At 49.9% G+C, this 12528-nt stretch overlaps 5 protein-coding genes across 5 annotated transcripts; 2 read left to right on the top strand and 3 right to left on the bottom strand.

Annotated features, from left to right (window-relative positions):
- Window positions 1-1493: 1493 nt before the first annotated feature.
- On the bottom strand, window positions 1494-1768 carry BGZ61DRAFT_532563 (uncharacterized protein; the record flags this gene model as incomplete). Its single annotated transcript, XM_046253877.1, has 2 exons — window positions 1494-1565; window positions 1616-1768. The coding sequence occupies 2 exons, from the start codon at window positions 1766-1768 to the stop codon at window positions 1494-1496; spliced, it is 225 nt and encodes a 74-aa protein (XP_046104121.1).
- A 384-nt stretch (window positions 1769-2152) lies between these two features.
- BGZ61DRAFT_478093 (kinase-like domain-containing protein) lies at window positions 2153-4927 on the top strand (the record flags this gene model as incomplete). Its single annotated transcript, XM_046248973.1, has 6 exons — window positions 2153-2204; window positions 2304-2384; window positions 2417-2526; window positions 2650-3549; window positions 3603-4397; window positions 4553-4927. 6 exons carry the CDS (start codon window positions 2153-2155, stop codon window positions 4925-4927), a joined length of 2313 nt encoding a protein of 770 aa, XP_046104120.1.
- Window positions 4928-5591: 664 nt separating this feature from the next.
- BGZ61DRAFT_451984 (uncharacterized protein) lies at window positions 5592-8815 on the top strand. Its single transcript, XM_046245894.1, has 4 exons — window positions 5592-6401; window positions 6485-7231; window positions 7278-8445; window positions 8505-8815. Exons 1-4 carry the CDS (start codon window positions 5675-5677, stop codon window positions 8614-8616), a joined length of 2754 nt encoding a protein of 917 aa, XP_046104119.1. The 5' UTR covers window positions 5592-5674; the 3' UTR covers window positions 8617-8815.
- A 364-nt stretch (window positions 8816-9179) lies between these two features.
- On the bottom strand, window positions 9180-9629 carry BGZ61DRAFT_478091 (uncharacterized protein; the record flags this gene model as incomplete). The annotated part of the gene is made up of 1 exon (XM_046248972.1): window positions 9180-9629. The coding sequence occupies one exon, from the start codon at window positions 9627-9629 to the stop codon at window positions 9180-9182; it is 450 nt and encodes a 149-aa protein (XP_046104118.1).
- An 822-nt stretch (window positions 9630-10451) lies between these two features.
- BGZ61DRAFT_588450 (general substrate transporter) lies at window positions 10452-12453 on the bottom strand. The gene is made up of 2 exons (XM_046256525.1): window positions 11890-12453; window positions 10452-11836 (listed from the first exon to the last, which is right to left on the bottom strand). Exons 1-2 carry the CDS (start codon window positions 12409-12411, stop codon window positions 10766-10768), a joined length of 1593 nt encoding a protein of 530 aa, XP_046104117.1. The 5' UTR covers window positions 12412-12453; the 3' UTR covers window positions 10452-10765.
- Window positions 12454-12528: the final 75 nt, after the last annotated feature.

The raw sequence follows: 12528 nt of genomic DNA, 5'->3' as shown, positions 1-12528 counted from the left end.
GATTGTATCACTGGCTTACCCCGAGAGCCTTATACATTTCGAGTTGAATGCAGGCTTTATTGCACGGTATTGTATCACTTGATCACCCCGAGAGCCTTATGCATTTCGAGTTGAATGCAGGCTAGGCTCCAGCAGCCTAGACGTTGTCTCGTTACATATTTAATCAGTGATCCACATGGACGAAAAATGTAAAAAGGTCCTGATTCTTTACCTTGATTCCAGAGCCGCCTCATCACACACGTGAATCATTTGACCCTTCATTGTCGCAGCCATTTGTGACTCCAGACCCCACGGTCAGACGAACCAACTCTCGACCACGATGATGATCAAGCAAAAGTTTTCGTTTACGTATGGGACCATTGAGATCCTCACTGCCGCCCTCACCCATGTCCTTGGGAACAGTGATTTCGAGATCGACGGGGTGAGCACGCTGTCCGGTATTTAATACTGAATCTGCGAAGTTCCAGGACAACCAATGGAATTATAAAGCCCCAAGGCGTCTAACTGACGTAAGTTTTCACTATTTCAAAGTCCAAGTTGCGTAGCTTTCATCATGCAACCACATTTCTTGCTAAGACTTAACCAGGAAGAGGTGGAGTATGTTAGGACCGAGATGAGAAAGCACACCGCCAAGGGAACCTGAGAATTGTTTCAGTTGGCGATAGACTAGATTACAGAGAATTGTGCCAGGCGGTCAGGGACTCTCGGGCTAGCTGGTCGCTAGCAGGGAGTCCTCGGGGGTTAAAAGGGGAAGTCAGAGCACAAAGAGGAGAGGATTATCACATTTTCATTCTATTGAGATTCTTCCTAACAGTCGGAAAGGACAAGTGACCTTAGGGCTGCTATGGAAGTCTATTATTGTGTTGTTTTTATTTTGGAGAGATTTATTTGAGTCTATTTTGACTGTTGTTACGCTCCTTGTCCAACCTTCGTCCTCCAGGCCCCACCTCCCTCAGATATCGGGCTGCCACAGGCCACATTAAAGCCTTGCCAGTAGGACTTCGTGCAATCGACCCGATATTTTATCTCACGATATGCTTTTCTACTTGGAGACATTAGCCTCAGATCAATCCGACCCTATATGCGGAGTCTGGTGCAGCTTCAGGCTGACTATCCAAGACGTCTGTACATCGACCTTCTGTGTATCTCCCTTAGGATGAGTTGATAAGTTTGGTGTTGTTTTCCGTCCCTCTCTGCTGCTACAGTATTTGAAGTTGCATTGACATCGCATGGAATATCTCGCGGGTAGGCATGTGTTTATTCTTCCTAGATAGCGACACTTTGTTTCTGCTTCAGTTGCTGCATCTGTGATGTCCCATGTGGGCCGATCGCCGAAGCGTCGCAAAACCTCTCATATTTGGATGTCGGATTGCTATTCTACAAACACCACGGAGTGTAACCTGACCCTCCATTCCGATATGTCTACCCCTTAGCGCCGGCCCATCCTTCGGCCGCACCTTGCGACCCGTACCTGAATCCCCGTGTACAATACATTAAGAGAGCATTCTGATGTCCGCAGGCGTCAGGGGATGCGGCGCTGTTACCTGGTAGATGTTGCGGCTCATCTGCCACCGTCTTAGTTAGAGTTCACATCTTGGTGAAAACCGCTTCGTACCTCGACAGTATAGTTGTCATTGAATCTCTCGTCGAGAAAGCTTTCGAGTTTTGCTGGATTGACGAAGCGTCCAGCAATGCTAGTGGTGATGTAGGATGCACGTCTTGCTTGGCATGCGGCGGCGGACAGTGTGTGTGACGAAAAGGTTCTCATTATGAGGACAACAAAAATGCGCTGATAAATTTGATTACTGGATGGGAGAGCAGACAAGACGATGCGGGGTTCGAGCATTATACGCGTCTGATGGTTTAAAATTGGCCACACGTTCGCTTCAGTCATAAGGCGGAACGGTCAGGGAGGCAAACAAGGAAATAAAAGGCGACAAGGCAACCAGGCTATGCCGTACAGACTGACGTGTGATTACAAGGATGTTCGGGATGATGTCTCAGCCCGGCATTAAAATGGCCTCTTCCTCTAGGAAGAGAGAATGCCCCGATGTTTGTGGCGGCGGCGCATGTCCCTCGCCTCTCTTGTACTCCGTACGCCCACGGATGCCTCTTGTGTGACAACCCTTAGCCCGATTGATTACCAATAAGAATGGCTGCTGACGGGGCGCATATAAGACATGCATATCTCGTACGGGACATGCGTAAGTGTTCTTGGCAATGCGCTGCGGTCTATAATAGGAAGTCGTTAGCGAAGCCTGATCAAGTTTCAACCTGTATGACACGTCTGACTTGTGGCACAGCCGGGACGTCTCGCAAACTACGGTCGGTGACCCCCATAGGAGGTTTTCAGCCGGATACTATGAGCCCCAAACCAGAATATTGTGCGCAATGGAGGCTTAACACAGTATGATAGGCCATGGTGGCCACGGACACTTATATTGGTCCGAGATGCCTGGCGCAGGTCGTGTTCATCTTTCCAGCACACGTCACATCATGTCACAAGCAACGCAAGACGTTGGACAGGTAAGGTTACCCTCCCAGTTGCCCTATCAGCTGCTGCCCCAGTGGCAATTCTCATTCCATGACTCGATCGCAAATTGTCATCGATCCTTGACGTGTTCATCACTGCTGATCATTGTTTCTCAGGCATTCTTGGTTGACCACAACCGTCGTTCTCAACGACAGAATCCAGAGCTGTTCCCCGATGGCAGCCATGGCAGCACAACCTTCCCAACCGGTATCTCGAGACAATCTGATGTGTCAATCACCTCGACTCAAGTATACGACTATGGGTTGAGCTTGATGCCCGGAACCGAAAGCCAGGATACATCGTTCGAATCGCAGGATGGAGACAGCATTACTGCTCAATCCGGGGAGTGGTCCAACAATGACTATCCCTCGCAAGACTCAGGCGGCATGGACAAGGACCTGCAACAATTGCTCTTGACGGATCTCTCCATCGAATCCATGGAAACGCTCATTTCCAAAGCTAAAACACGGCCAAAGGGTAGGTGTCATTGGTTACCTGCTAGCGAGCTCGACCGCATTTGCAAACGACGCATCGTTCTTCATGAGCTTATGAAGGTATTCCCGAACAATGATGCAGAAAAATACACCAAATATGTCTGTGGTGATCCCAAAGATTCCGAAACTGAAGCAAAATCGAGTCGAAGAATATTTACTATCCTGGCTAGTATCTCGAAAATCGCAGACCTCCCAGCTTTTGTTGAAGCCGGGTTGCGAGATGAACATCTTCCTTTTATTTGGCTTGAGGATTCTAGTACGGAGCTCTACAGCCCATCGTCACCATACAAGAAAAGGCCGCTACCTTGCTTCACCGAGAATACCACGGCTTTGACGCAGAAGTTTTACACGGAGCAGTGGCAGGTCCTCGTGCCCTTCATCACACAAGGCTCAAATCACGATGTCAAGGAGTACCACCTGCATAGGGACACCATCATGCCTTGGAAGACTTATGGCAAGGTGATAGAAAGCGGGTTCTCCAAAGTGCGCCGCGTGGAGATACACAACGCCCATCATACCTTTGTAAGCTTAGACCCTTCGTGAACGCGTCCGTTAATAACCCTGTCTCTCGCCAGCACCAACACAAAGCTTTTGCGCTCAAAACCCTATCTGAACACAATCCCATCCGAGCAGCCGATGAGTTCAAGTCGGAACTCGACGTCTTCCTGAAGATGAAACCACAGAATCACCTCCTCGAGCTTTGCGCTGCTTTCAGGTTTGAGAATGAGGAATCTGGCGACATCTACTCATTCTTGTTTCCTTGGGCAGACGGCGGTTGTTTGAGAGATTTGTGGTGCAAGGAACCCACCGACATGTTGCAGAGCGTAACGCCGTCCCAGTTTCTCCTCTGGATCGCTGAGCAATGCCACGGACTTGTTATGGCTTTGAATAGTATGCATGACTTGCGACAAGAAGCTCTGAAAAAGGCCAATCAGGTGGACGCCAAAAGGGAAGAAAACGACGAGTACTACGGTATACACGGCGACATCAAGCCGGAAAATATCCTCCACTTCAGCCAGCTCGACAGCCCTACTGGACTGGGTGTTCTGAAGCTTGCCGACTTTGGATTGACGGACTTTCACACGCTACGCTCACGAACGATGAAAGCACATCAAGTGAACATGCCGATGCCGGCACCCACATACAAGGCCCCGGAACTGGTCGTACCGGGGGAATACTTCTCGCGGAAAACCGACATCTGGGCTCTCGGATGTGTCTTCTCTCAGTTCATGACCTGGGCTATTCGTGGCGTCGGAAGCGTTAAGAAGTTTGACGACGAGCGCATAGATGAGAGGGACGTCAATGAGAATAAGGGTGAGAGCAAGTTTGCTCAAGATACTTTCTTCAAGGCGGAGCATTTTCCAGGAGGAGTGAGAACTACGCTGAAGACATCCACCAAAGAGGCAAGTATATTTCCAATTCTCCTTACAAAGACTATACGTTTAGTCTTCTGCTGGCCGTTTCTTATGCTTTCCTTCAAACCTAACAATCCAACTTCGGAACAATTCTGACACCCGTCCCTTAGTGGCTTGATAACCTCCACCAAACTGTCCGAGGTGAAGAAGGCAACAACTTCCTTGTAGACTTCTTAGACCTGATACAATGGGATATGCTCAAGATCAGGAGACGCATTCGAATTGGAAGCGAAGACCTTGTGGGGAGACTTGCCGAGCTCGTGCCCAAGGAACTGGATCAGCGGCAGAATCCTTATTGGAACCCCCAGCTTCCATCATTTTCTAGACATCTCACAACGGACTCCGCGCTACCAAGATGTCCGTCTGGGATTTTATCTAATGGAAAGAGGCCGGCAGATGACTCAATTGGGGGAAGCCCGAAGCGAAAGCAGTTGCCGGATCGCACCGTGTCGTTTGATCTGACGGTGAGCCCACCAGACAAGTGAGTCATGGTTTGATGCTGGACTACATCGTTCTTTTATATGTATAAGTAGAGACCTAGGTCTGCTCTCATATAGACTACATAGTTTAATTCTTTCTTCACACTGAGATGAGTCATGTAACTTGCTGCTTTGCGAGAGAAAGGAGCAGTGCCAGGTATATCATTTGGATCATGCCTTTCACAACTCCACTATTTGGAGACGCATAATCGATGAATGTCCTTGTAATCCAACAGACTTGATAACTGGGCAAAAATTTGCCATGAGTCGCGAGTATACGCTAAAAGTCCATTGCTTGCTGGAGCTTTCGGATCTAGATCTAGATCAGTGGGGCATGTGTACAAACAAGAGGCCGCAAAAATCTCGGATTAATACTGTCCTGATGGATAAATTTCGGTAGACAAACCCAACGAAAGTACTGCTCAATTGAATCACACCAGACCGGGTATTAATGATTGAGGCCGATGAGTATTTCCGATACGTACCATCGCCATGCGCGTATTATTTATAGCAACACGCCTTGCTCTATCACGACAACCTCATTTGTGTTACCAAGGTGGACGACGAGGCTCTCGGTGCCCTAACAAAAGTGACGTAATCCTGATTAGTACTAGCGGAGTCGAAGGGTGCGTTTGACGAGGGCCATCTCCACATGACGCTCGACGCTGCATCTTCATCCACTTCCAACGTCCCAGCAGCATTACAACGGTTCACCGGGTCCGATAAGGCTTCGATTGCCCCGATATCTCCAATATGTCTGCTCCAGAGGACTCCGTCCCTGGTCTTGGCCTGGATCTCACCGTGGAAGATTCGTCATCCACGTTCTTGGCGTTTGCTCAAACCTTTGACGATCCCAGCAGCGACGACGTCAACAGCGGCTCCGACTTTCTCGGCCCCAATGATGAGGGCCTGTTCGAAGAGCTGGAGTTGCTCCACATACTCCAATCCAATTCTATGCAACAAAGCCCGTCCTTTACACCAACACACGGACACGTCGACTCGTCGCAGCCGGGCCCTTCTATGTCGGATCCTGCGAGATCGACAACGACATTCCGTCCGCCTTTGACACTGACAACTAAAGGAGCGCCGCCGCCTAAAATCGGAACTCGCTTTTCTAGAGATTCAGTTCGAATCTTGCGGAACTGGCTCACAAATCATAGTGACCATCCTTTCGCCAGTGAAGAAGACAAAGACCTGCTGCAGCGTCAAACTGGACTCTCAAAAACCCAAATCGCAAACTGGCTTTCCAATTCTCGGCGTCGTGGAAAGATCCAAGGTCCCAATCTTGCCTTGCCACAGCCTTCGGATAGTTCCACTCGCTCGATTGAGATCCACCGACGACCAGGTACCCCGGCACCGAAGTCGAGGACAGAGCTCATGAACCCACTGGAACGATGGGTTGATTCTCCACCTGAGAATGAACCTGCGACAGCGACAGCTATTGCCCGCGCCATGGCATCAAGTTCAAGAGTGTCATCAGGTACGTCTATTGAGGGATTGAGAAATGGTAGAATCGATCGTTTGCCCGAGATATCCTCCTCTTTATCAACTAACTTTTGTCAGGCCGTGACAGTCCATGTAGCTTTCGTCCCTCCAACGACGGGTCAGGCACCCCCCTCTCTCGAGCTTCTTCCACAGGCAGCATTATCACTTCGCGATCAAGTGGTAGTTCTGTAAATTCCCACAAGTCTCAGGAACTAACCGGGTCCCTGAAACTCTTTGGTCGGTCGCACACACGCCGGAAACGACGCATCGCTCTCAGACAAATGCATACCAAAACATCCCTTGTCGTTCCTCTGAATACGTTCCAGTGCACGTTTTGCACAGAAACGTTCAAAACCAAGCATAACTGGCAGAGACACGAGAAATCACTGCATCTAGCTCTCGAGAGATGGGTTTGCGCCCCGAATGGGCCACGGGAGATGGATTTGGATCTTGTGCCCGTCTGCGTCTTCTGCGGTTTGGTGTCTCCCGATGGCGCCCATATCAAGACGCACAACTACTTGGATTGCCAGGAACGAGTACAAGAAGAGCGAACATTCAACCGGAAAGACCATCTTGGTCAACACCTGCGCCTCGTTCACAACGTCAAGGCAACAGACCTCGACGGACCTCTGTCGCGTTGGAAAGTTGCAGCGCCAGATATACGGTCACGCTGTGGATTTTGTGGCGTTTCCATGGAGAATTGGGGGTTTAGAGTCGACCACCTTGCGGACCACTTCAAGTCGGGCAACACTATGGCTGACTGGAACGGCGACTGGGGTTTCGACACTGATGTACTTGCCAGACTGGAAAACTCAATACCTCCATGTAAGGGCTTTGATCCAGTCACCGAAACATTGCTGACCAATTCTAGATTTCATCGAGACTGAGCGAAACACACCGTTTCCATTCGAGGCCAGCAATGCACCTTCGGAATCCCCACCCAATGCCTACGAGCTGATCGAGCTTGAGCTGATGCATTTTGTGCAAGCCTATTACGATGGGGCCAGGAAGTTACCAAGTTCTGATGAGATACAATTTGAGGCGTGTCGCATCATTCTCGCATCCGAAGCATCATCAAGTCAAGACAGTCCAAGCTCATCGTGGCTAAGAGACCTGATCATGTCCTCTGACACTATTGTGCGTCAGGCCAAGTTTAGCCCCATGCGATCAAGTGCCGAGTGTCGACTGCCGGTGCTGAAAATAATTGGCCAAGATGGCCTTTTTGAGTCGTGCTCGCTGGAACTTCAGCTCCTCGAATTTGTACGCGCGGATCATCCTGCTCCTCTGACGGATCACGAGCTTCAGCAAGAAGCATCCCGGATCATCAGACACATTGAGGATCAGTCAACTTCTCCTGCCGAGTTCATAGCCAATTGGCTTACTGAGCTGGTTGCGTCCTCAACTAGTTGGCTCGATAGCTTTCGGCTTCGAGCTAATATCCCTAGGCCTGAAACCGGCCTGGAGACAGGTCAGTGGTCGCGGGACTCGGCCAAGATTGATTCCATCATGAAAAACTACACTGAACTGGAACGGAGACTGTCTGAATATGTGGACCTACTTCGAGCGCATGGAATCGAACCGGACGACGCGACGCTGCAACACCAGGCTCAGGATCTCATTGCAGAGTTCAATGACGAAGAGTGGAAGCAAGTAGCGTCGTCCAATAACTCGTGGCTCATGGCTTTCAAGAGACGGTATCTCAATGGCCCCAATAACCAAGCCCAGCCAAATTACTCCCAGTTGACGAGCGCACCAATTGGAAGACTAATGTCCCTCGGATCGGGCCTAGCTGCACAGCTATCCTATGATACTTCAGGCCGAAGCACCTCCAACGCATCTGGGAAATCTCCAAACGTGGAGACGGGGCCAACGTTTACAAAGAGTGGTATCTTATATCCGCACAATGCTAATTTCCATCGGTGGGTGGCACTGGAGTTGGCCCGGTGGGTAGTGGCAACTATGTCCCCGAATAACCCCAATCGGCATGTCCCCACGGATGAGGAGCTACAGCATCAAGCTAGGTGGATATACTATGACGAGTAAGTTGCAAACCGCCGACCTTTAGTTCTTGATTATGGCCAACTGACAACAATTGCAGTGACGATCCGTGGAACCAGACCCCTGCCGACAACTCGGAGTGGCTGCGTCGCTTCAAGCTAGAGATAGGTATTTTAAAGGAAGCGGGAATGGAATCGACTCCGAATACTTGATCGCTAGGAATATATGAGCATAGGGAATGATACGGCCCGAAACTCATACGCTCAGATCAACTGGAATTAGACACTCGGTCATTAGGACTGCGATGTTTGGGAATGGATTGCGAAATCCAGCCCGGATTAGTGAACATTAATTTATCTCGAAAAACGTATATTGGCTACGGATCATACAGCGCCCACGATTTATTTAAATGCATTTTACCATCCAAACACGATGCTGTACTCGCTAGTATGAACATAATATTAAATCACCAAGTTGTAACATTTTATCTTGAAAGGAATCATCCCCCGACTGCGTATGGAAGTCGTTGCGCTGCCAATATTTTCTCCGATACCCCAAATTCTCGTCTGCGTTCGCCAAGGGCCGATTTATTTGAACTGTCGTATGCGGCGAGGAGCCTGCCGTCTTTGACGTAGTGGGTTACTTAGGAATCGAAGTCATTGCACGTTGAAGGCAGCCTTGCAGGCTGATCCAGGAGGTGCGGGATTGGTCTATTTTGTTGGATTTTCTGTCGCGCAGACCAGTGGGAGCGTTCATTGTTTATTTGCATCGATTATTAGGACTCGACGGCCGCGGGCGCAGTTGTCGAGGTCGTTGTAGCAATGGGTAGGGTCGTCGGGTAGTCAATGCCGCACTCCCAACAGTCCCTTTCATACCACTGGGTTGAGATGGTGTCGGTTTCTTGCAAGTAAAGCGCTTCGATGGGTTGGAAAACTCGCGTGCAGTATCCGTTGGTCGGATCGTAAGCGATTGTCAAGCAGTCGGATCTCTGGGAGCAAGCTGTGGCGCATTCTTGGAGAGAAACGCCGCGTCGGGAATCATATGAGATTAGGTTGTTTCTGGGATAGCCGGTCTTTCCACATATAGTTGCAGTTGTCATGCAGGTCGGGGATGCAATCGGTGTGGATTCGGTGGGAGAGCTCGTGGGAGCATTGCAGAGGCCGGCATTGGCCCCTGAAGCAACGAACACCGTAAAGATGCAGGCGATGAGCTTGATGGAAGGCATTGTAGGAATAGGATTCTGGCTGGTGTTGCGAACACGGGGGGAAGCCAGGGCCGCGAAAGGGTACAAACTGGACAACAGCAACGAAGTTTGGGTCCTTAGTAGGCACACTCTTTTATTTAGGAGATCGAATGGGGGAAACAGTTTAATCTTAAGCATGGCCTGATCGTGATGGACGCCGCCAACTGGTTTCCACCGGCGGTTGATGCGGTGTCGATAGATTATTTAGCTGACATGGGACCGTCTATCAAATGCGGTTAACTGCATCCTGATTGAGCTCCAGGGGCTGAAACTATTGGGGTTCTCTGGGCCAGGAATGGCTACGTTTTTAGCTTGGACAGCTGTGGCTTGGTCTCGAACTTCTTAGTGTGGCATTTTTCTGTCCCCTGTCCACATTGACATATCAGCCCCTGGCTAGCCATTAAGCATGAAGATGAAGCAGAATTAATTTTGTCAATAGACGCATGGAGGTAGTCTTTGAAAGTACTAGGGGACTGACTAGTTCGGAGTACCTGTTTTTGGAAGCATGGGTCATATATATCACTCAGAGCGTGGGCTTTACCGTATACAAGGCTGTAGGCACTCCTGATTCCTTTCCTATCCCTATCTGCATGTATACAGGCCAGCTCTTAGACACTGAATTATCCGAGCTTCTTGTACAAGTAACATGAGTATCGGTGATTTATTTTGAGGTTGAGTGGAGCGTTTATACACTACCCACCCTCGCATTAAATAGTCAGCCCCAACTCAGCCACGACCAGTCCAAGATCATCGCCCGTTTATCCTAAAAGATTTATATATTGGATCGCAGTTACCAAGAGATTAGGTATAGTATTATGCCGCACCGGCGATTCTGCGCCTCGGTAGGCCTCCTAGTCATTGCGTTCCATAGACCGTCACCTCAATGGGGCATCTACTACCTTCATAGCTCCTGTGACAATAAAACTAGGGACATGAAAATATTTTGGAAGAGCAGAGATACAGTGAATGAGTCCATATCTCTTGAATATACAGCGGACTTTCCATGGAGTCTGTATTATCAGCAGGAGGGGAAGCTACTTGGTCTAATCGAAAGTGCATATCTGAATTGAAGATTGCAAAAATTTGAACCCGAGCCTTACCCACTGTGTGTAGCTTACTCAGTTCGTTGCCTCTTGACCTTTGGCCTCTTCGCCCCTCATCTCCACCTCCGTCTTATAGTTCGCAAACTCCCGGACACTGATACGCTTCTGGAACATTTCGTCCAGCTCCTCGTAGCTTCGGTTGGCCGTCTCAGGCTGATAGAACCACAAGTATACGACACAAAGAACTCCAATTCCGCCAAACAAGTAAGCAGTCTTCGCTCCAAGGTTCGCTTGGTCGGGATTGAACAGATACGGGATGACAAATGCCCAAACGCAGTAAATGGTGTATTGCAGGGCAACTCCAATGGAGATGGTCTTGACGCGCAGTCGTGATGTGGCAACCTCGCAGAGAAGAGTGTAAGCCGTTGCGCCGATGGAAATGTTGTAAAAGAAGTTGTAAATCAGGATGAAGGCGACCGATCCCTTGATGGCTGTGGGAGTTCCAGCAGTTGCGAGACTGGCACAGATGATGAGAATCAAGGTGACAGAGACAGTGCCCCAGAAAGTTAGCGGCCGACGACCGACACGGTCAACGAGGTACCAGGAAACAATGTTGCCGGACATGGAGATACCGTGCTGCGCAATCTGTAGCTTGAAGCTGTCAGATGTGCTGTAGCCGGCGAGCTGGATGTAGTAAGTTCCGTATGAAGCGATGAAAAAGACGCCGCCGAGAGCTTGAATAGCCAAAGGCATGATGGAAATGATGGTGCGACGCAAGTTGGAACGGCGGAAGCAGTCGAGATAAGTGGCACCGGCAGCCTCCTCCTTGGCCTCTTCAAGCATGGTTTGAAGCTGAGAAATCCGCATATCGAGGTCCGGCCCAGAGTAACCAAGGCGACGGAGAGAGCTGGCTGCCTGAGCATCTTTTCCGACGCTCAACAACCACACGGGTGATTCAGGCATAAACGGAGCGAAGATGGCGCAAATACCGGCGAATCCGAATTGGGCACAGAACACAGCGCGGTACGACCAGCGAGACTCGTAGTTTCCGGTCTTGTCGACAATGATGGCTGCGGTCAACGGGCCGAGTGTGAACATCAGGGCAGTGAGGCAGGTCATAATGCCACGGAGAGCCAGAGGAGTGACCTAGAGAGAAGGTTGTTAGATGCACAATGGAAAGGATGGATGGGGAGTATTACCTCGCCAATGTAGGTGATCGCGACAGAAAGAATCACGCCTCCGACAAAGCCGTTGAGGAACTTGCCGCCAAAGAACTGGGCATTTGTTGTCGAGACGAACTCAATGGCAACAGCCGCAAAAGATACGGCAATAGATCCGATCAGCAGGGGCTTTCGTCCGAACTTATCGGCAAAGTATCCAGCTGAAAACGTGCCGATGATAGAGCTCGCAATGGGACCGCCATAAAAGGCGGATTGCCAATCGGCATCGAGGACATACGAGCCCTCGAATTCATGGCCGAAATCTTTGCGGAATCCGGGGATGCTCAAGACCATGCCTGCAGCTTGGCCCTCGAAGGAGACGAGCAGGCAGCTGATGACTGCGAGGAAGGCCCAGGCAAATGTCAATGGGCGATTCCGAATTGACTGGATGACGGTGAGCTCATGCTCTTGATTGTTGGCAATATGGGCGAGGTCGGTCTTGGCATCATGGACATGCTCGACGGCCTCAGCATCCTTGTCGTTGGAGTGATCCAATGCCATATTGAAGAGATTCTCTGGTAAAAATGATGGAGAAGAGATAACTGGTTCTGCAGTCCGAGAACAAAAGTCCTCACGCCGGGAGAGAAGCTATTTATGCATCTTCACCACTGGTCACCC

This window comes from Ilyonectria robusta, assembly GCF_021365365.1.
Source record: "Ilyonectria robusta strain PMI_751 chromosome Unknown BGZ61scaffold_10, whole genome shotgun sequence".
NCBI lineage: Eukaryota > Fungi > Ascomycota > Sordariomycetes > Hypocreales > Nectriaceae > Ilyonectria > Ilyonectria robusta.
This window is presented reverse-complemented; position numbering and strand designations above follow the sequence as displayed.